At 43.3% G+C, this 22,500-nt stretch overlaps 1 protein-coding gene across 12 annotated transcripts in view; it reads right to left on the bottom strand.

Moving 5' to 3' along the window:
* EIF4G3 (eukaryotic translation initiation factor 4 gamma 3) overlaps positions 1–22,500 on the bottom strand; it is a 149,838-nt gene that overhangs the window by 44,312 nt on the left and 83,026 nt on the right. For 5 of the 12 annotated variants that reach the window (XM_059830103.1, XM_059830107.1, XM_059830106.1 and 2 more), the window contains 6 exons: positions 21,203–21,382; positions 20,530–20,644; positions 16,440–16,540; positions 13,766–13,888; positions 8,059–8,164; positions 1,442–2,293 (listed from right to left, as the gene is read on the bottom strand). In XM_059830103.1, coding sequence (XP_059686086.1) covers positions 1,442–2,293; positions 8,059–8,164; positions 13,766–13,888; positions 16,440–16,540; positions 20,530–20,644; positions 21,203–21,382 — 1,477 coding nt within the window. Of the gene's footprint in view, positions 1–1,441; positions 2,294–8,058; positions 8,168–13,765; positions 13,889–16,439; positions 16,541–20,529; positions 20,645–21,202; positions 21,383–22,195; positions 22,217–22,500 lie in introns of all 12 variants that reach the window. The other 7 variants (XM_059830102.1, XM_059830112.1, XM_059830104.1 and 4 more) reach the window with 3 other exon arrangements.

The following is a 22,500-nucleotide window of genomic DNA, read 5'->3' as shown; positions in this document are numbered from 1 at the left end:
CAGGGAAAAAAAAAACCCCTGTGGCTGGTCTAGTGAAGGGATCTTTCTGATCTTCTCTAGATATTGGATTTTATTTAAGATCCAGCATATTGACCTAGCGTAGCATTACACAAATATGGAACAAGGCCAATCTCAGCTTTTCATTTAATTTAATCCATAGCAGAGCGTAGTCCTAGATGCTACTGATGCCATTACACACCTATCGCTTTCTTATGAAAGAACAAACTAAAAAAACCCACCCTATTTTAAATGTTACTTAAAAAAACCCCACAGTCTACTCTTTCCCCTTTGTTTCTTGTCCAAATTTCATCAAATTCAAAGGACATTTAAATAAACAACCTCAACTTCACAGCTCTGGAAGGACTGCAAAAGAGGGTGTAAAAGATGCGACGCATTTCAATGCTTTAACACTGCTAGGCGTGCATAATAGCCACCATTATACTCCCTCCAGCAGCGAAATACAAGTCATTGATTGATTTAACTTCTTTTCCACAGTTTAATTTCCAGGAAGTCCTGAAAAAAAAAAGCAGTTTTCTATAGAAAATACAGCAAATAAAAAGACAGTGGTCTATATTAACCCATTAAATGCTAAACCAGTGATGTGATAGGACATTGAAACCAAAGGCAGATAACAACACTCAGAGAAACAGCCTGGATTTTAAAAGGCAGCTACAGAAATTTCCATTTTTAGCAATTTGTAACAAGTCCTTACGCCTCCCGAACTAAAGCACCTTGTTTTCTGAAAATTTCAAGAATAGTGAAACGAGAATAGCCGAGCCGGGCGAGGAAAAGGGGAAATTTCGCTTACGTGTTACTTTTGCAGAGGAAAACCAGATGCATCATTAATTAAAGCTGGACAGATTGAGGTGTGCGACACTCGCTGCTTCAGTCGTTTGGAAGAGCTTTAACGGTCCTTTTCATTTACCCACATCTGGTAACACCATGACACATTTTTATAGTTGGAAAAAACCCCACCCCACCGGTTTCCGGAAGCCTCTGGCTCAGCAGGTTCACCCAGAGGGTTTCAAGGTCTGAATGTTAATCTGGTTTAGGGGCAGGCTGATAAATCCAGAGCAACAGGTCAACAAACCGACAGGTCATCTCAGAGAGAGCAAGAGCAGTGTCCTCTGAATTCCCTCGTCAACAGCACTCCGGAGTGCTGCCCTGTATCAACGTGAAAGCAAAACGTTGTCGGCTTACATGAACCCAGCCAACCCTGGGACGCACATCCAAGTCGGCTACCTCTTTTATGAACAATTACGGGGTTTTATGTCCCTACAAACAAAGATTAGCATTTTGCAATCACAACAGTCACGCAGCACGATCAGATTTTTTTTTTTTGGCAGATAGAAGTGGAAACATCTGATGGAAGAAGAACCCCAAAGACCCCTTTTCTTCATCCTCTGGTTTACCACATGCAACCACGGTGCCAAACACTTACCTGGGACAGGACTCTTGCTCGAGTTTAAACTCTGAGCCTCCGTGCTCTCCTCCAGTTGCCCATCGGCTTCTGTCTCTTCCTTCTTCTCAGTATCTTTTACCTCTTCGTTAAGAGTAGTTCTTGTGCTCTCCTCTCCTTCTAAATCTCCCTGGACAACAGGGAGGGCACTAGGAGATGGAAGAGGAGGTGGAGAAGGAGTTGTAGTGGTAACAGCAGCAGCAGCAACAGAAATCGGAGGAGGAGGAGGCGGAGGGGTGGGAGGTGGGGTGGGAGGAGGAGAGGGAGCAGCGTGAAGAGCACTGGAAGATGGCACGCTTTCCACTTCTGCTGGAGGTGCTTCTGGAGTCTCCAACTCAACAGTCAATGGCGCAACTTCCATCTGGGCTACATCTACTACGCTCTCTGTTGCAGTTACTTTTTCACTAACTCCGTTCATTTCATTAATTAGATTAGTACTAGCAGTCACTGGAATATCACTAGATGCTACACTACTAGGCTCCTTGCACACCTCGGCATCAGCCTCTTCCGCTGGCGAAGGGTCTGATGTGTCCGTGCAGGGCGCGGCATTAGATATAGGCATTGCCTCCTCTTTTGGGGAAGCGAGTTCACATTTCTCCTCTGAGTCAGCTGTGAATGCGGGTTTACTAGAAACGGTGACAACAGCAGCAGCAGTAGAAACAACTGCGACGGGAGCGGCCGGGGTTGGTGATGGAGCAAGAGGAAGTTCTGGTGGGGTTTCCACCGAGGTGGCCTCGGTCGTCTGGCCAGCTTGATCTTTTTTCTCCCCAGTAGGTTCTGGTCTGAGGACTGGAGAAGACGGTTTTAATACTGGATCTGGTTTTGGCTTCTCTTCTGGGAAAGAAGAAAAAAAAGCCAGAGTTACAAACAGTAAGTCAACTCCATTTTCCTTCGCTGTATCTAAGCCACCTTGGTTCCCTTTGCCTGCATCCTGCCCACTATTCAAGAAGCTCCAAGGAAGACACCAGAGGCCCCTGAAGCTAGTCTTTGCATCTAAAGGAAAAGCCCAGACAGCCTGCACCTGGCAAATCTGAAAATGCAACCGCTGCTTCTATTTTTCTGAACGTAGGCTTTGCAGTAAGCGGCCGCCCTCTACAGAAAAGGCAGATAAATATGTTACAAAATGTGGATTTTTTTTGCAGAAACTGCTGCTGAAATAGAATTTTTCTTTACAGAAATTACAGAAGACAAAAATACACTTTACTTGGATTCTGCCTCAAAGGAGCCCAGGGTTTTAACACCGAGACCTAGGCAAACTCATGTTCCAAAACGCAGGCAAACAGAGACACTGGCGGCAGCACTGGCAACCTGCAGCCCCCTTTGTAAAAGGGGGAAACTACTCCACGACTGAAGACAGGCCGTTCTTTTACAGATGCCATGTGTCATGCCATTACTAATACGTGAGATGCATCTAGTTTATTTTTCCACTTGTTCCTTCTCAACTCCATCGCCCATCAGCACATCAGACTAAAGGACACAATCCCCTTTTTTTGTTCTCAATTTCAGCAAAGACACCTTTTCCCAAAGAAAGCAAAACCAAAAAGGGATTTAAGTGCAGCTGCCACCAAAGAACAGCATCATTACCTCTTGATGTTTGTGGGCTAAGGGTATCAAGCAGGGTGGGAAAAGCACGGTGAAATATGCACGTGTATCAAACCAAACCCCAAAATATTGTGCGCAGAGAAGTCCCTGTACTTATCCTGTGATTAGCAACAGACTTTGCGATACCATCCCTGCCATGACCATCACGTAGCTCCCAAAGGTCTGCTGCAACTCCGTTTAACACACTTATTCCCACTTCTTTTGAACAAAGTACGAGCCAAGATTCTGAAAGATCTTGGCTCTACAGGATCTCTTAGAAACTCTGCTACACCCTCTCCCACCTCCAATTTGATGACAAGACGTAGACTGTGAGATCTTGCTTAGGAAAGCGCCTCTGTGCTACAACTCTGCAAGACGGATGAGAGACGTATCACTCAAAGTCAGTCACACAGATGGCAGGGACTCAACGGTCCCGTTCCTAACCACCCTTACGAGGAGGTCAGCTTTATCTTGTCCTCAGGGAGGGAGCTCTGCTCTGCTCCACGAATGCAAAATGCTTTCTGAGCACTGAAGCAACAAGGAACTCCTTCGGGACACTGCCATGACAGCAAAAAGTAATTCTGGAAAAGCCAGAGGCACAAACCCTGCTGTTCAGATTAGGAAATCGAAGGCCACAACCAACTCCAAATCATCAAAATTCAGGTAGAACTGAAGAGGTATGGCTTTGCTTGGTCTTTCCCAGCTCTGTTGGCTTTCCATTTGGGGCTTATTCAACAGATAGGCTGAGGGGAAAGGGTTTTGGAAGGAGAACCCATCCAAAACTGCTTGGAGCATCAAGTCCCATCTTTAGGAATAGCTGGAGCAATGAAGAACTTTGCTTCCAGCTATCGACAGCCCCAGCAGCGTTGCAGTGAGGACCACGGCCAAAGCAGTAGTTCATCAACTTAATGAGGCACACAGGGAGACGGCTTTGGAGGAGGATGACAAATGAGGAAGAAAGATGGGAGAAAGTATCCCAACAGCTGATTTTGATTCCGAAGGCTCCGTGGAAGAAAAAGGACCCGGGAACTGGTTTAGAAAAGAAAGTGCGTCACCTCCGATTTCTGGAACATCCTTTGCAGACAACTCATGGAGCATTCTTGACATTTACAGCTCGCTATAAACAACTGCCTGGATATTCTCTCCCTTAAGTCAAATGAGATTGCTCAAAAAAAGCAAAAAGCATTTGAAGTGTCTAGAAAAACATTCTGAGAGATAAAAAACACAGCAAAAATATACAACTGCGTTTTAAACCCAGTGATTTTAGCGCACTTTCTTCAAACCACACCTTATTTGGCCAATATATTAGCCACCGATAGTCTGCGTGTGTAAAATTCAAGGAGAAACAAGAACGATGAGCAGATTTGGCTAATGAGAAGTAAAATCTTAACCTGAACGACCATCACAGAGAACAAATCTCAAAGTCCTGGCAAAGGAACATTCATCCCTGCCAACTATTACAGAAACAGTCACGTGAAACAACATACAGTTGGGAAGGGAAAACAAAAATCAATGCAATTCATCCGAACTGAATCAGATCCCTTTTCCTAAATATGCCAAGACCATTCTTCACGTTATATTTAAAAAGTATTTACTGGAAGCACTAGGCTGGTCAGGAGGAAAGCCTGCTCTGTCAACAGATATTTTTTTAAATCTCCAGATAAATACACATCTTGCAAAATTACTCTTCATCAGAAATACTTTTACAAACTCAGCAAGACAGATGTTTGCTATCTCCTCCATGCACAAGACATTAAAGCCAGAGAGCGAGCTGGGCTGCTGGGTGGTCGCAGCAGCAAAGGCTGCCCAGAGCAGTGGGTCGGGAAGATTTTACTGGATACGGGAATTCATTTCTGCTGCGCTGTGTTTATCTGAAAATAATCGCTGGGCTTGCTGCCATTTTTCCATCTTTTGTCCCGATGCAAACACTCGCGAGGCGGGACCGATGCTGGCTCCGCAGGCAGTATTTGGAGCGCACGTTACTGAGTCATAGTGTCAGCAGAGGGGCTGAGAGTTTTCCAAACTTCGGGATCTGACATTAATCTATTTTCCACGAACTGTGTTATACATTCTCCATGTCTGATACATCGCAGGATTTGGAAAGAAGGTTAAAAAAAATATAATAATAATAATAATACTACTCCAAACATCCCACTGAACCTGTGCAAGCGGAGTAAACGTGGACAGCTCTGATTTCATGCACAGTTATACCCCATTACAACTTCTGCACCAGCCTGGCCTGCAGCCAGGTTCCTGCACGCTCTGCCATCAGCTTGACCTAAATTCTCCAGCAATATCCTTGCCTTCTGCAGCCCGGCTGATATATACGCACCAGGGGCACCTATAGGAACGACAGCTAACTGCTGGCCCCCAAATAATGCTACTTTTCAAGGTATTATAGTAGCAATTCCTGTGTTCCTCCAAATCATATATGAATCTTGAAGCCTGAAAAGCCAGGAGCTGTTTTAAAAGCAGCAAATGCCAAATGCTTGTCTTTTAAAGAAAAAAATGAGGATATTAAATGCAACGCAATTCCAAAGTCAGCCCCGCTAATGACTTCAACGCAAAAATAACAGGGACTGCAGATACTCGCAGTGAGAAATAACAGAGGCCGGGGCTGCCGGCACAGCACATGTGCTCCCTTCCCGATCCCCAACCCAGCGAACGGGCCAAATGCTGTGCGCAGTTATAAATAACTGCAAAACGATCGCTGAATATCACAAAATTAGAATGATAGCTTTATACCAAATTTCAACTGATGCAAACGAGTGCACGAGGTGAAGGGCACAAGGGAGAATCCGATCCACGGGATGAACGCAGCAGAGGGGTCTTAAGAGAAGCAGTAATACTGGGTTTAATAAACACTTGCTTAAAAAAGCCGTGCAACCCTATCTACGATTATTTTTATTTTGGCACAAAAACCCCCAACATCAGGCACAAAGTGAAAAACGATTTTGATACCTTGGCATGTATTTCTGGAAAGATGTGTCCCAAGTCACTAGCGCGGTTTAAATAAATAATTTTAATGGTGTCTAAACTTCCTTCACCTTTAACTCGCTCTGTCCTGTGACTGACACCACTGCTGCTCTCCCCCGCCCCGAGGCCACAGTCGAACGCTAATGGTGTTATTTCAGGGCTCACTCTTTCTCTGCAATGCTTACATAAATGTGCTCTTAAGCAATTTTTGGATTGGAACAAATGTTTGCATCTTTCTGGGATGGAACAGAGATAAACACAGGAAAACTCATCAGTGTTAGATCCCAGTTCAAGCCCTGATTTATATTTAAACCATCACAGTCAGACCTGTGTAACTAACTAAATAAAAGACCACTTACTTCCAGTTTACTTCCAGTTGCCTACAAAGGGATTAAGTTAAAGAGAGAGAGAAGAGGGAGAGGACGCGCTCGTCCTGGGAATACAAGTTTTCATACCCAGGCTTGAAATACCGTGATGTAAAGTGCTGGATTGTATGGTTCAGCATCAACTTGCTCGAAAGGGCAGATGCATTTCGGTGCCTGCATTGCGGTCATCAGTTGTTCAAGTCCCAGTGCCCCCCCAGACCTTGGCGTGCTCAGAGTGCGTCCCTGGCAGCGAGCGGGACTTGGGCACGTCGGCAGAGGAGGGACACGGACCGGGAAGAGTGGCTGTGCCAGAGCTGAGCAGCAACAAGCTGCAGCAAGCCTGCGAGCCATGCTCAGCCAGCGCAATCCCAGTCGATTTGATGTATGTTAAACCCACCCACAACTTTTTCAGGTGATGGAGACATGCAAGTTTTGCACAAACTTCTAGACAAAGCCATAGTCCCACTTCAAGTGGGAGACGGGACCAGACGATCTCCAAAAGGTCCCTTTTCAACCATTTCTAGACACTGCAGCAGTCTAGAGATGTATCCGTGGAACAGTTTCCCCTGAGGGAAAACCCTGAAGTCTACGCTATGGCTGTAAACCAGCAACATTTTTAGTAAATTTTAGAATCTGATGCAAATTAGCCACATGGATACTTCCCTTTACTTTCAAACAGCGACCATGCTGCTATTTGGATCTGGGACATCTGAAGCATCAGAAGCAGCTTCTTTTCCTCTTTTCTAGAGCTGTGCTTCTCTGGGGCTTAGTTTTCCTCTAGCAAATACTCTGGAAAAAAAACCTCAGCAGGCTCAAAGTTTACAGGCGATGCTCAAGCGTGAGAGATGGCACTTCTCGACTTTCACGTACGTCGCTCTAGGCAGAAACCTCAAACGCTGCAATGCGGTGAATAACCGGGAAGCAAACAGGGGTGTCAACTCTGTATTGCAACACCAAGTCCGTTAACATGACAGCAGTACACACATTATTAACTACAGCTTTTTAATGGCTTTTAAGGTGGCTATAAAATTTCAGTGTGGGAAGAGACTTGGCACGCTCCATCTTCCCTCCTGGGACACCTTGTCTTTAAACAGTTTAAAAAAACAACTCCCTTCAAATGTATATTCTCAGATACGAGAAGGAAATGTAATCACACTTTAAGAAACTTTTTCCACCTGTGCCATTTTGACTTAAGTCAGCAAAATTTGCTACGCCATTTATGAGACACTTTGCACGCTAACGTTTCCTAGTTACTCACTCCCGTGTCCTGTAGGACAGGATACAAGAGCAGCTCTGGAGCAGCCATACGATGCTCTGGTTACGTGCCATCGCGATGGCTATTTGTCCAAATGATACAGAGCATTTTACTGACAACACACTTGTTTCTGAAGGATGGCATGTGGGTGAGAGGAGGTTCACGCTTCTAGGTGTTCTGAAACAACGTTTAGGTTGTATACGCTTGAATACAATTATTTTTCAGCAGTTTCACATTGGCAATTTTCAATTAATTCCCTTAGCAACACATTGTTAAAATGTTCCACTGGAGGAAAAGAAGTCCCTCCCCTCCTATTTCTGCTGACTGCTTGTCTCCATGCCAAAAATATTCAAACTAAAACAAGAAAGGAGGGGAAAAAAAGAGACTAAAAATAATCAGGGAGGAAATATCCATCAACAAACCTTGCTTCGGGTTGCTAGCCGCAGTGACAGGGGTGCTGGCAGCGAGATGGGTGTTCTCCACAGTCCCATAAACCACAGGGCTGTGCTCGGGGACCTGGCTGGACAGCTGCTGGGATTTGAAGTACAAAAAAGGGTGATAATGAGCGTGCGAACATAAAAACTAGCAACATGGAGCACAAGCAAGGAAGTGGGGAGACGAGAATAGGGTGGGATAGAAAAGAAAAACAAAAGGCAGGGAAAATAAAGAGAAAAGATACACAGATCGATTGAATAAATTCAAAAAGTACATGGGAAAGGGAGGGAGGAAAAGGCAGCAGGAAAAGGGGAAAAAGAGACGATTACTGTTAACAACAGCAAGAAAGAGACAGCACAGCACAGTTATTAACACACTTCATTCTCCGAATGCTTCTTCCAAGAGCAGCAGAAATGCTCTTCTGCGTAGTCTGCAAAAAGTCGGATATACATCACGGCTCCTGGACCTCTCCGTAATTTAAGTTTGTTTTCCGGACTCGACTCCTTTCTCAACTGATCAGTTATTTCAAACACCTTTGATATTTTAATATATATTTATCCGTACATTTATTTATTTATAGATAAAGTGTGTATGTACATATGAATAGTGTATACATGTATCCATGCAATACTGCGTAGATAACAAGTAACTTGTTATGGCAGTAGGAAAATAATCTAGATTGGTTATACCTGTGTGGTTGTATGACAAAAACATCCAATGCCTTCTACAGACTTACGGATGATACCTGCTGGGTAATATGAGAATAAACGCAATTGTGCATCAATCTAAAGGAGAGCAGGAGAAGCTCGTTCCCAATCAACGCAGAGTGAGATTTTCTATATATACAAACCAAAACTGCAAGGCCAGCAAAGTCGCAAGACTGAAAAAGCCACGGCCTGTTGCAGAGACCACCTATTTTAATTATGTCGCCACCATTAAATGGGACAAACACTTCACTTGTGTTCATGAAGGTTTGATAAAGACAAAAAAATCCCCTGTATTTTATCTCAGAATTTAATGAAGACCTTGTGTAAGACTAAGTAACTACACCAAACTCACTCAAATTTGCAGGTAAAACACTTGCGTACGTTAGAGTGAACATAGATGGGGCAAGTCAACTATTCACATTCGCAAAATCCCCTTAAACACGCATCAGGGACCATGCCAAAAAGCAAACGGGGTTAAATTTAAATTTAATACTCTAAAGTGGAAAGCCACGCAGGTCTTCTCAGGTGTCTGTTCTCATCTAGCTATACATCATCTTCTCGGAAGATCTACGGGAAAAGGGTTTTTTCAACCATCAAAAGAAAGCGGAGTGCCCAAGACATGGGTGTCTAATACTTTCTTTCAGACAGGCTATCAGAAATCCATGCAAAACTCATTTCCCTAAAAAAAGAAACTCTCTGGCAATCTGCTCCTCTTCCTGGGACTCTCTTTTTCTCCCATTTCCAGCTTTTTCAGCTATTGCATCTGGACAGCGCAGAATAAAGAGTGAATTCTCTTCGATACACTATTTTTCACCATTTCAGGCAACAGAAAGGTAAAGGAGGACTGTGAAAAAGCCCATCTGGAAAAATAAAAATAAAAATCTAAGTAAGCAGGGTGAAGGGTTGAAATTTTATTTGGGATTGCTCCTCTTCCAGGAACGAGCCCGATGGGATCGGCTGGACTATGGATGAAGAATTGCATCCCTACCTCCAGCCAAAGCTGAAGGAAGCCAAAGAAAACACAGTTTTACAAACGAGCGGGTTTCAAGAACGCTTTCCCCTCACCCTCAGCGGATCATTAGTTTCATTTTATGAAAAATTTATGGACGAAAGCAGCGGGGAAAAAGGAGAATGTGACAAGAATCACAGGAACCAAACGAGACTAGCGGACAAGAAAGCTGTAAGCCTAGAAACTCCTTGGGTCAGTAAACATGTTTTCTTAAGAACTTTGGAAAACGCTCATTTATTTTGTGGGAACGATATTGCAAAGCAGTATCAATGGTACTTAAGCACTGACCCTGACAGGCTCTCAGCTTCAAAATGGAGCATTTAGGGACTTTCTAGGAAAAAAAAAAAAAAAACCCACTCAAAATTGCTCTCATGATTTATGATGCTAAAAGAGTTGCTCTGTGTTATTCTATCCTACCGTGGCCCACAGACCGAGCAAACACACAATGTGACAAACTCATTGATACTTGGAAGAGGTTTGCCAGGAAAATTAAAGCATTTCTTACTCTTTAAAAGGTGATCTTCTATGTAAGTCAGCGCCGAGCAAATACTGTAGCCAGATGCAATATGTGGTCCTGGGTTTTATCTATCTTCCCAGCAAAAAACGGAGTGTGGAAAATAATGTCCTGCTAGAAACGTGTAAATAGTATCTCCACTTACCGCCAGCTTCTCTTACACAGGAATTTCAAAGCATTTTAGCAATGAAGCAATGACTGCGGAGGTGCTGGGAAGATTCCACCTACAGCACTTTTTGGTCAGCGATGCTGACTGCAAAGCAGGTGATACAAAAAGCCTGGAAATGGCTAAAACCATGCGGCTCGAGTCTTGGCAGCAGTGCTCATCTTTTGGACAAGTCCAATATTTTTTTGATGTTACGCACCTAATCTACTGAGGGAAGAGGGTGCTTTGGGCTTGCATTATCAAAATTTTCTGTTTTCTTTGGGTCAGTTAAAAAAAAAAATCCAAATACAGAGGAAAAAATGAAAATTTTGAAACAGGCAACACAAGAGGCCTTCTTATTATTATTAAATTACCAAAAAAGAAGTACAATTTGTGACAGGGACTGGTCTACAGAGGTGGTTTCTACACAATTCTGGAGCAAGTTTCTCCCTCTGTGGTTGTGTTGCCTAAATAACGAGATTAGAGAATCAGATGCTGGCAGTCAATACAAAAGAAGTGCGACTAGAATTTAGCAGGCTTTTAAAATATCATCGAATTGGGAGTCACTTTGATTAGACGATGCTTCGTCAAGCCCGGAGATTGCACATTCGCATTTTGAGCGTTCAACCAGATGCAATCTCAACCCCCCCGACGTTGCAGGGTTTGATTCAAAGGGGTGGTGGAACAAGAGAACAGCAACAGTGCTCCCCTTGCACCTATTCCAGGAGCAGCCCTAAATTGTGAGCATTTCAATAGGCAGGTATTTTCTTACAAAGCTCACACTGACTGTTCACAGCTTTTATCAGCTGGGGAAAGGGAACACAAAAAAGCCCTAGCACGTTTCAGGCAAAGTTATGGCTGAATATTTAAAGTTTACTCATTTTAGACTGTTTAAAATTATAACATCCACCACTACTGGAATTCAGCCACTGAGCATAGTTATTAAGGCATCATCTAATTTCATCCAAGATACTACGCTTGCTCCAAAGAAATGAATTAGAGATGCTGTTGGGACAATAACTTTGAATTTCCTGGCTTAAGTGGGCTTAAATTTTCAGTTATGTTACACTAATGAACTTTTTCTGGTGAGCTCTATCACAGAGCTCTTCTGTGATTAACGAAAGTGGTTCCAAGTACCTAATCAAAATGAAGCCTGGATATTAAACAATGAAGTATTTGCATACCTTACTTAGAGTAGGTGATTGGACATCACTGCTGTGCTCTGCATATAAATTACAGCTGATAAAAATTCATGCTTATTAACCTCCTCTTGAAAAACATTTATTTCATCCTGTTTGACTTAATTGTAGTATCTTAAAATAGATTTCAGAAGGCAAAAATGATCCGGTAAGTGCCTGGATTAGCTGCACCATGCATAAACACAATCTGAAACCCTGGCTGTTTTCAACTCTTCCCCACTTCTAATGGGGAAAGTCATTTAGCATGTAGCAATGGGAACAAGATCTCACCAACACTCTGTTTTACATCACTAGTATCTTCCCTCACGGAAAATGCTCGGAAAGAAGTTTAATTGATTCTATACGTAGCCAGCTCTCGGCTCTTCTCCCCTTCCAGCTGTAGTCGCTAATCATCAGAACACTCTCTGGCAGAAAAACAGCTTTTTCCAGTCGAGCATTGCAGACCTTGTTGCAAAAACACGGCTAGCCGGGAATTGCTCAAGCATGGTGCCTTGCTGCTGCTTGCCCACGATGGAGACCAGGAGGAGAGAGCGGGTGACCCAAGCAAATGGGGATGCCTTTATGCGACAAGAGGATTCGATTGACTCAGGGGAACGGCCAAAAGCCGTGACTATCCTGTTGGTCTCAACGGAGGGGAGATCTGCAGGCCAGGCTCTTATTTCATCTCAGTGATCCCAGTCATACTTCTACTGGCTCAGCTGTAACCTCAAGCTCCCGCTCCAGCGCAACGGGTGTCTCGAGGCAAGCTTGTGCTTTTGCCTCAGCAGAAAAACTATCCAGATGCAGAGGGGAAAGTAAGGTTTCAGCTCAGGAAAGGCTGTTTCACCTAAAAGCTAGCAAAAACTAGTCTCTGACGTTAAACAGGGAAGAACTTAGAAGAAACTGCACCCCAACCTCAGCCAGGCTCCGATCTAAAGCCCACCCATCACTCGGAGAACCTTCATGATACTTATTGTCTTATCAGGCCCCTGAGAAGTGGACAACGACCTCCAATAAAACACGGCCAACTTCCAAGGCTTGTGCCAAACCATAGAGTTTCTTCTTTTCCAATTGTTCGAAAACATTTGAGTTTAGCAGCCTGTGGCTTAGCACCATCTCTCCCAAAAGACAGGGAGAACTAAGATGATGTTTGAAGCAAACAGCAACTACACCAAGCCAGCAGCTGGGAAGAGGGCAGCGGCTGCCACGCGCCTCCTCTCCCTCTCCGATGCTAAGGGGAGATCAGGGAGGCATCGCCTCTTCCAGCTGCAGGTGGGGAAGAGCTGGTCAGAGGAGTGAAATAATTTTCTAATTAGATAACGCAGCCACTTCCAGCCCCAGTGGTTCACGTCATGGTGGACTTACGTTCATGTCAGGACTGCCGGTCTGCAAGTCTAAGAGCGCTCTTTTGGCCCTGGGTCAAAAAGGACTAGAATAGACCCGGATTTCCGATTAGTTTAATTTCCAGATATCACACATGGACTTCTCAGGTGAAGCAGGATACTGAAACTTAGAAGGGGTCAAACTCAAAGGTGTGTGACAAGAAGAGATTTATGAGCTATGGAAAATGTCAGTTTGGGATATTTATGCTGTTTCCTACATCAGAAAAATGTATTTTTAAGGTTGAACACACAGAGTCCAAATCTGTGACAGATTTATCACAGATCTGTGATAAAATTCCTGAGCTACAGTCATTCCGGTTACTCTAAAACAACACTACTAAGGCAGAAAGACATTAGTATGGACAGTGATGCAATTTAAGATACATAATCAATCACAGGCATGATATGGACTTTCCTCAGGTACACAAGACTAACAGGAACACCACGTTTCTCACAAATATACTGGCTCCTCCTTTAACAGGGGAAGTCTTTACAAGCTCCAAAATCTACTGCTGATACAAAACCAGGGATGGGGAACTTGGAGCAGTGCTGCAGCTCCACATTTTACAAGCTACAGGCTGGTAAAAATGACCAAACTTGGAGGGGAAAAAAATAATCCTTGAAGAACATCGACAATTTAGGACCATACAGGTGTCTGAGGCCATCGGTGGTGTGGATGGAAGATACAGGAATTGGCTCTAACAAACAGCAAAGCAAAGCAGACATCACTGGGAGAAGGGTACGCAGCCACTTTATTACCTGAGGTGGAGTAGGTGTGGAAGTGGGTCTCACGATGGGAGGTGTTGGGTTCCTGCTGCCCCCTCCAGACATTATTTCCTCTGTTATATCTTTGCCCCCCTGGTTTGGATCCCGGATTCGGATCTACAGTATTGAACAAAGAAATAATTCAAACAAGTCTTCCCATTACATGCTGTCCTTGGGGTTTATGGAGAAGAGAGCATGGACAGAACATAACTCTATTACACTCGGTAGGAGACACTCAGGGTTGAGCTGATGCTCTGCAGAACGCTGGAACGTGGTTTGTTTCGATACCTTGAAATGCAAGGTATGTCATCGCTTAATCTCAAAACCTAATTTAATCAAAACACTCATCAACCACACCAGTTAGGTCGACACAGGTGCAGCCCAGTGCATGACCCTGTAATTCAGAATATGGTCTCTACTTCTGGAAAATACGTTTATTGCAACTTAGAAAATTTAGCAGTTTAGCTACAAACTAAGCTTGCTAGTTAGTGGAAAGTGCAAGAACAAAAAAAAGGCCGTGCTTTACCCTGATATGAAATTCAGTGACCTTGCCAACCCAGCTGCTGGTAAAGGAGGAAAGCAAATCAGCTCTTTTTGGTTTTCCCTTCCACACTGAGAAAAGTCATACCAACAAAACAGAGGCAATCAAACAAAAAATACCGAGCAGAGGAAAGGGAAATCGCATGAAGAGCAAACTAAAGGCCTATGAAACTCATCAGCATTTAGGAAACAAGTATGTTTTTGAGTCTCCTCACAGCCCCAAAATGGGAAGGAAAAATATTGTCGAAAATAAACCGCTCAAGAACACACTCATTTGAATCCTCAACTGGCACTTGAGCCCATCTGTGTCACTGAATACGGGGAACGGTCAAGCTGCCTGGGTTAATTCGAAACAGAGTTTTTAATCTTCAATATAAGAATTGAAGATTTCCATAAGCACTGAAGACAGTGCTATTGTTTGTCTGTCCACCTTCCCAAAAACTCCTGGTTGAACTCTCTCCATAAACTGCACGCAGAAATCCCTGTTGTGCTGAGCACAACACACAACTGCAAGCAAACCCAGAGGCATAATCCTTCCAAGGGCAGTGGTCTCACTGGATACCACCGTGCTTTTTCCATCAGCAACATATAAAGTCGTTAGCTGCAGAAGGGTTTTGTGATTCATCAACTTGAGTATTGTGTGATGTCTTCTTGACTCTGACTTATGAAGACAAATGGATGTACACACAGTACTTAGGACGCTGACAAGATGTGGTCTTCTCTTGTTTTTGATGGAGTTTTTCTGCTAAAACATTTAATTAACCAGAGCAACAAAGACAAGAGTTGGCACGAATCCCTACCCTCTCCTCCTCCTGACAAGTAGACAACGGCATTAAAACACGCTTTCCCTGCCTGAAAGCTTGTAGTACTTGAATACTCAACTAATGGTGCATGCGGGTGTGTGTACATATATACGTTTAATTTTTCTTTAATTTCTCTCATTTCTTCAGTTGCAACACAGATTAGCAAATTGAAATAGTACATCCAGACAAAAGCATCTCAGGCATTTAAAAAACCTTTTGCTTTTCCACTTCAAAGAACTTAGCTTCGTTGGCGTGGAACTGTCTTAACCACAGTTGAGTGTTTCTGAACATCTTTGCATTTCAAATGGCATCAATGATCTGGCCATGTCATGTTTTGGATGCTGAAAAGAGACTCCTCAGGACTGAAGGGGATGGTGAAGAGGTGGAAAAAGACTTGCATCACCCTTTGCTGACAGCAGCTACAAAAAAGGCCTTTCTTGCAAGCCCAGCTAACACATTGTTCAGCTCTTCCAGTTTCCCAAATCAAGCGTCATCTCAGATCATTTTCAAAAACCAAAAGATACAAATATTCTGCATTTTGAGACTTATTTTTTTGGCCAGGAAAACAGTTCTTTTGATGCTTTCAAACTGCTCTAACACACATAGTGATGTAAAGTAATTTCCTTTTCAATCGTTTAGAAATGATTCATTCACAGGTTCAAGGCCACCCCTAACTTTTTCTGTTTAAACGTTACATTCACCTAGTACGTCTTTACTGTTCCCTACCATCATCCACCTGCAAACGGGTTTAAACTCCATTAACCTGCGTGTCTCAAATTCTGACCAGTGAATTAGGAAGAGAGGAAATGTGGTCTCCAAACCTCTACCTACTTTCATAATGTCGTGTGTTCAGGTTCTTTCAAACCTGAAAATATGTCCATAACTTACTGTTTTTCTACCTTTTCCAAGGCGTGATATTAAACAGTTTCTTTTTTGTCAATTTGAACCAAACCGATCTGAGTTTGTTCATTCCCACTGGGCTCTTTAGTAAAACTCTAAGCAGCAGCGCAGGCAGCTGAGGATCCCAGGCTTGGGGAGACGAGGCTGCTTTCATTCATGTTCGTTACAAAACCAGCAAAAGTATTTTCCTTTTTGTCTGGCTGAGATGTCACAAACTCAGAGCAGAAAGTCCCCATAGAAAATTGAAAATAAGACAAACATTGCAGCATTGTGCAATGTTTGATTACGCTTAAGTGTGAAAGATAAGACAGCCTCTCTGTGAAGATAAAGCTCAGTTTTAAGCTTAAGATCCTTATTAATTTCCTTCAACCTTACCACCAGGACAATTCTCAGAAGGGATTTATCAGTCAATGATGATTACTTACCGTTTTTTTCTCTCTTTTAGCTGGTGGAGGCTGCTGCTGCTGTGTAGGCACTATGATGGGTGCTGACTGATACACTGGCTGACTTGGGTAGAAAGGTGTTCCTGGGAGAGGACAAGAAGACAGAAACGAGTGAAAAATTCAGTTCGTCTGTTAATGAAACAAAACCAAGCAGAAGAGGTAAAACTGGCCACCTACTCCTCCCTCCCTTCAAAAACCAGAACTTCTAACATCCAACTGGTAACCGGTCTGTATTTTGCTCTTCCCCACTTCCACTAAAACAGAAGCTGCTACTCCATCAAGACAAGCGATTAAGTCACTACTTCACTTTTTTTTTCTCTGTGAACAGAAAAAAACGATCACGTGCATCCATTTCTGAGAGGCTGGTGAAATCACCAAGGCATGAAAAGAAAAGTGGCCCATCCTTGGACTCCTTTGACTGACAAACAGGCGGGTTTGTTGTTTGAGGGTTTTTTTTTGCCTTTGTAGAGAAATTCAGTCAAACCATTACAAAGAATTTGCAAGGTCAACTGCAACCTGTTTTGAAGCATAGCCAGAAAATTTAATTACAAGCAATGTTCTTCTCATGCTGCAACACAAAAGAAGCACGACCATGGTTATTATTGCGAAATTACACCACGTTGTTGATTACATTCATAATATCCAATATAGTTTCATTATGTTTTTCTTTATGGAATAAGACTGGCTCAAAATGACCGAGTGCTTCAAAAACGTGCCAGAAATAAATAGAAGCAGCATAGTAGAGCTGTCTTCTCTCTGTGGATCAGATATCAGGTGAACTTGTAAGATGGTGCTGGGTTTTTTCCTTCTAAGCATGAATGCTAGATGGACCGCCTGCTTGCACTTGCATCTGGAGCAATCTGATTTATTCTTCAACGGAACTAACCTTTAAATGGGAATGTAAATCTGTATTGTGTGTCTGTAACCAAAAGAGGTGGTTATTACGATCTCAAGCAAAGGGTGAAATCCAAGAAAGCAAACAAAACCAGCCCAGCACAATCTGATTTGCAACTTCAAAGGATGCATTCCTCCAACTGAGAACTGGAAAGCAAAAGCTCGGAGCAGGCTCCCTGCCTGCATGCTCCGAACAAGAACGTTTCTCTGCTGAAAGAGCAGGCAGGTAGCTGGAAGCAGAGAGCATTGCACGGCACCGCCATCAAGCTGCTAAGAGCTCAGCCTGCTATAGTCACTCGCAGATGCTGCAATTAAGGTGGCCTAAATGACTCAATAAACTTGTCATTTTGAACTTCATGGTAGGCAGCCTGACTTCAGATCTGGCCTCGGGGCCCAAAAGTCTCTGTCCGTGTCCCTGTGGCTTGGGAAGCGAGAACCCTCCTGCCTCTCTCCTCAAAACCAGTGATGAAGCCTCAAAGTCTTCCAACTAATGCTTTGGCCAAGCTGGCCAGGTGTACAACATGAGTTTGGATAACAGGAGAGGACAGGAGCAAGCCTGGGAGCCCTGGAATGTGTTAATTATCTTGATTTTTAGTTTCCTAGAAACCAGATCTAATCAGAGAGCCTGTAACGTGATCCCTGCCAGAGAGCGAGCTACAGCGTAACTCAAGGAAGGACTCTTCCTTTATGAAAAATACTTTAAAAAAAGCAAATCCCAAAAAGGAAGAGTAACTTCTGGGAAGAAATATAGCTTCTGTGGCAACAAGCCAAGCGCGTTTTTCAGTGCAACACTCTTTGCTCTGCGTCCTGCCTTTTGATCCTTTCCAGTTCAGCAGCACCCAAGTTTTATTCTCCCTCCTTTCCACTCATCATTTCAAGGTCTTTCCTAATCTAGCACGGAAACTCGCTGATACAAAAGAGATCGATAAATTGCAAAACTGAGACAGTTAAAAAAAACGCACTGTTCATCTTCACAAGTTTTGTCTTCTGCAGTATCTTCCCTTATCACCTTCTTTACAGCCTGCCAAACTGCGATGATTTTGATGTCTAGCAGCCACACTGGCTATGAAGTCCTGAGGTTTAAGGGAAAGGCCACTGCCAGCAGCATTAGCCACGCCTGTATTGTAAATTTAGTTGTCTCCCAATGCCATGAGCAGCGCCTGGCGAGAGACTGAACATTTCCAACCGCTATATAAATAGCAAGGAAGCAACAGGAGGGAAAGGTGGATGAGTACAGGCAAACCTGCAGTCATCCTCTTCCTTGACTAAACCTTCTCTGCCTGGAAAACGCTCTGCGTGATGCAGGGCTCCAGCTTCGCCCACTGATGCTCTGCAGACACAGCAACCTAAAAACAAGCCGGGACTGAAAGATTACAAGCTTCTGTGCAAGAAACCAAGCGCTTTCAGGAGTGGAAAGCAACCAGAAGGGAACCTTTTCCAAATTACAGAAGTGAAGACAGACAAACAGCACTAAGCGAGCAGAAAGTAAGAAAGCAGACCTGTAACGGCAGAAAAAATGAGGAATATAGGGTAATTTCCTCATTTAGCGGATCAGATTTAAAGAGCCATGGCAATATTTCTTCTCTTTATTTTTTCTAGGGTAAGCAAACAGGAACTAGCTGCCTTATAATCACGCTCTCTCCTTTGATTCAGAAATTGCATTACCAGGTTTGAAGGCTTCGTGGCAACCTTTCAAAGTAGTCCCATTAGCTCCATATATACCGAATAAATAAAAAAAATAAAAGAAAGAAGGGGGAAGAAAAAAAAAAAAAGGAGTCCAGACCTTTTAAAATGATAAGTAGTGAAGCAACTGGGGTTTTTCTCCCCTTTAAAAGGAATCTGTATTTGTGAAGAGGAAACATGCAATTCTGCCAACAGTACAGGGTTGTCGTTGTTCAGCCTGGACGGTAATCGTTCACTTCTAACGCTCTGAAATACCACCAGCTTAAGCCGCATGGGAAGTTGATAGTATCTCTGCCCCTAACAGATTACAGAATGCGTGTGAGCAGGTAGCAATCAGACTGAACAAAATACCTCAAATTTGATATCGAGAGGTGAAAACACTTTTAAAAAAAAAACGTATACAACAGGGTGATGACTAGAATCACCCTGATGGATCTTTCAAATGTTCCCATAAATGAGCAAGGGGAAGTAAATTGAAAAAAGTGATATACATGAAGGATATTCTGCATCTCCTTCAAATACAGCTTGCAGGAGCTGATTTAAGTATCAAAATACAGATCCCACAGAAAACCTTACAGGGGACTGTGATGTACGTATGATATATACTGTACCTGGCCAACACACTGGAAATGATTAAGGACTTAATTACTTATATGTAAAAAGATGATTGCCAAGAGAAGAGGTCTCATGGGACAGCTAAGGACAGTCACCCACTGCTACCACAGGGTCTTCAGACTGGGACCCAAATGAGAGGCAGCTGTGAGGCCCTGGAGTGAAGGACCGGTGAGGTGCAGACAGGAAGGATGCCCAGAACTGGACACGAAGCCTCTGAATTTTTAGGTGCAGCTTTGAAGCTCAGTACCCGGAGGAGTCAATCAGATATACTGACTACAGTGTGCCAAACAACCACAGCGCACACAACGATGTTGGGCAATCTCCCAATCCTTTTGCTTGAGAAAAGGCAAGACCAGGAGTTGCCCGTTAAAAGGGCAAATTTCAGCCTGTGCACAGGTTACAAACTCTTTGACTGGACTAACTTGATCTTTGCAGCATAAGACCGGTGAATGCTTGGCTTGCTCTTTTCCCTCACTAAACGCCGAACAGGGAACGCAGGGATAAGCAATGTTAACTGCTGTACTGCTGTGAACGTATTCAGGGCATAGCTCAATGGCAACCAGGGCTGCCAGATGTATTCACAATACCTTAATAAATAATAATGATCGAGCAGGGAATAACAAATAGCCACTATTCTTGTTCACATGTGATTATGGGTAGCTCTGTGAGTTGCAGCCTTTCCTTAAGCACTCATACAAACAATACTCTGTTATTGTGAATTTTTCAGGAATGAATAATAAGGGCTGTGACACAACCAAATTGAGCAGCTATTTGAAGTTCAAACAAATGCTAATCCATTTCGCTATTATAAATCTTCAGCTTGACAACAGAAAAACACACCCAGAAAATACTTTTTAAGAAATCTCCAAGCAGAACTTACCATAGGCATTGGGGAATTCTCCAGGACCTGGTCCTGGATAAAAGGGTCCTGGTCCTGGCGGCTGAACAGGATACTGCTGCGGGGGCCCGACATATGGGGGGCCACTGTGACGATACTAGGAGGGGAAAAAAATAACCATCAGTTTACAAGGAGTTGGGCAACTTCATGCCGTTGCATGCAGAACCTGAAATCAAGCCCCCCAAATCAATAAGGATTTGATTATCAAACTGATTAATTACAGATTCAGAAACGTTACTGTCACATAGAGGCAAGCTATGTCATCTAAAGTCAAAGCAGCGAGGACATCAGAGCTGAGGTACAAAGCAGTCGTTCCCCTGATTTCAGCAGTATTGTGTTTTATGAGGCCCAAGGTTTTAGAGTAATTGTAGAGTTATTAAGTCAATTTAGATACATTTATAGCACTAAACATTTTCCAAGAGCTTAGTCTCACACTGTTTTTGAGGGGGACCTCAAAAACCAGAAAGGTAATTTATTCTTACTGGCTCCATGCACAGAAGAACAAATACTTCATACAGAAAAAGAACAGAGGCTAAATACGCAACTACCAGCTCAATTTCCCCTCCCTCCCAACTCTGCGGCAGGTCTTGAGAAAATCCAGATGGAGCAAACGTTGCTTTGCAGTTCCTTAGGTGCCTGGACAATGTATTTTTACCTGTGGTATACAGTACTGGGGGCCCTGAGGCATCGGGTAGGGCATTGGCAGATGATTAACCATCATGATGTGTTGGTTGGTTTGATACACCGCAGTCGGCGTTTGCGCACCGGGACGGATGGAAGGGCTGCTGTTCTGGATGGTGGCTCTTGGAGGCTGTATCTGAGGCCTCTGAAAAAACTAGGGCAGGGAAGGGAAAGAGGAGGGAGAGAGGAGAGAAAACAAAGAACCGGTCAGACTTTCTGGGAAAGAATTTGAAATATCATTACAATATTATAATTTCAATACTACTTCCAAAGGGTTGCCACGCATTCAGAAAACTGCAGGACAATTTCTGTTTATCTGTAAATAGCAAGATCTATTGTACAAGGTAGAAAAAGGTAAGAAACTTTAAACTCCAATAATTATTAGTTTGTATCTACTGAATTATAGAGCTCAACTCTCAGAGCGAACATTAGAAAAATTATTTTTGCCAAATATATTTTTTGTAACGTGGGTTGACTGCCAAAAAAGCCACCTTTATAAATACGCTAGGGAAACAAAAGATCAAAGCAACTGTTCCAATATACCTCCAAACAGCTAAAAAGCCAGATTTTTGCAAAGGCCAGAGGCGCCTCATGCCTATCCTTTATACAAACTGAGCCGGGTGACTTGTCTTGCCCTCCGTTTTCAGAAAGGTGGCAACCTCTTCCAGGGTGGCACCAAACTCTTCTACCACGTTTGCATGAAGTGATGCCCCACGCAGATGGACCAGGTCCAGGAAACCAAGCAACCCACTGGTACACGCTCCGTTCTCAACCCTTATGCGCTGGGAAAGGCATCAGCATCCACAGTATGAGGCATTCATGGCACTGGAAGACCTTGCTCTGGAGTCTTTGCAATCTTGAAACTCAGTTGGTAAGATATGCATCAGACATTAACGCATTCACTAACGGAGTAATGATACAAGTGATAGAGACACTTATGCCATGCAGAACCAGGAGTTAAAATTACCTGTATAGGTCTGAATCCTCCCTTCAATAACGAAGCAAGAAAGCAGCAGGAAACAGAAAGAAAGCCAATGGAACAGCTTACAGATCAATAGGAAGGAATAGGATATCACATGCACCCTAACTGCACACAATTCCATTCATCTTTCTATCCTGCTTTGACTCATCTCTTACAGAAACAGCAAGAAAAAGACACTGAACTGGTACCAAGGACTCTTCTACCAGAATCCCAAGGCAGGGGTCAGAAAGTCATCTAGAAAAGGTTTATATCGAAGTATAAAAGTTCAAAAAAAAAAAATTTAAAAAAAG

Source organism: Gavia stellata, chromosome 27 (assembly GCF_030936135.1).
Source record: "Gavia stellata isolate bGavSte3 chromosome 27, bGavSte3.hap2, whole genome shotgun sequence".
NCBI classification, from domain to species: Eukaryota; Metazoa; Chordata; class Aves; order Gaviiformes; family Gaviidae; genus Gavia; species Gavia stellata.
The sequence above is the reverse complement of the archived record's forward strand: the minus strand, read 5'-3'. Positions and strand labels throughout refer to the sequence as shown.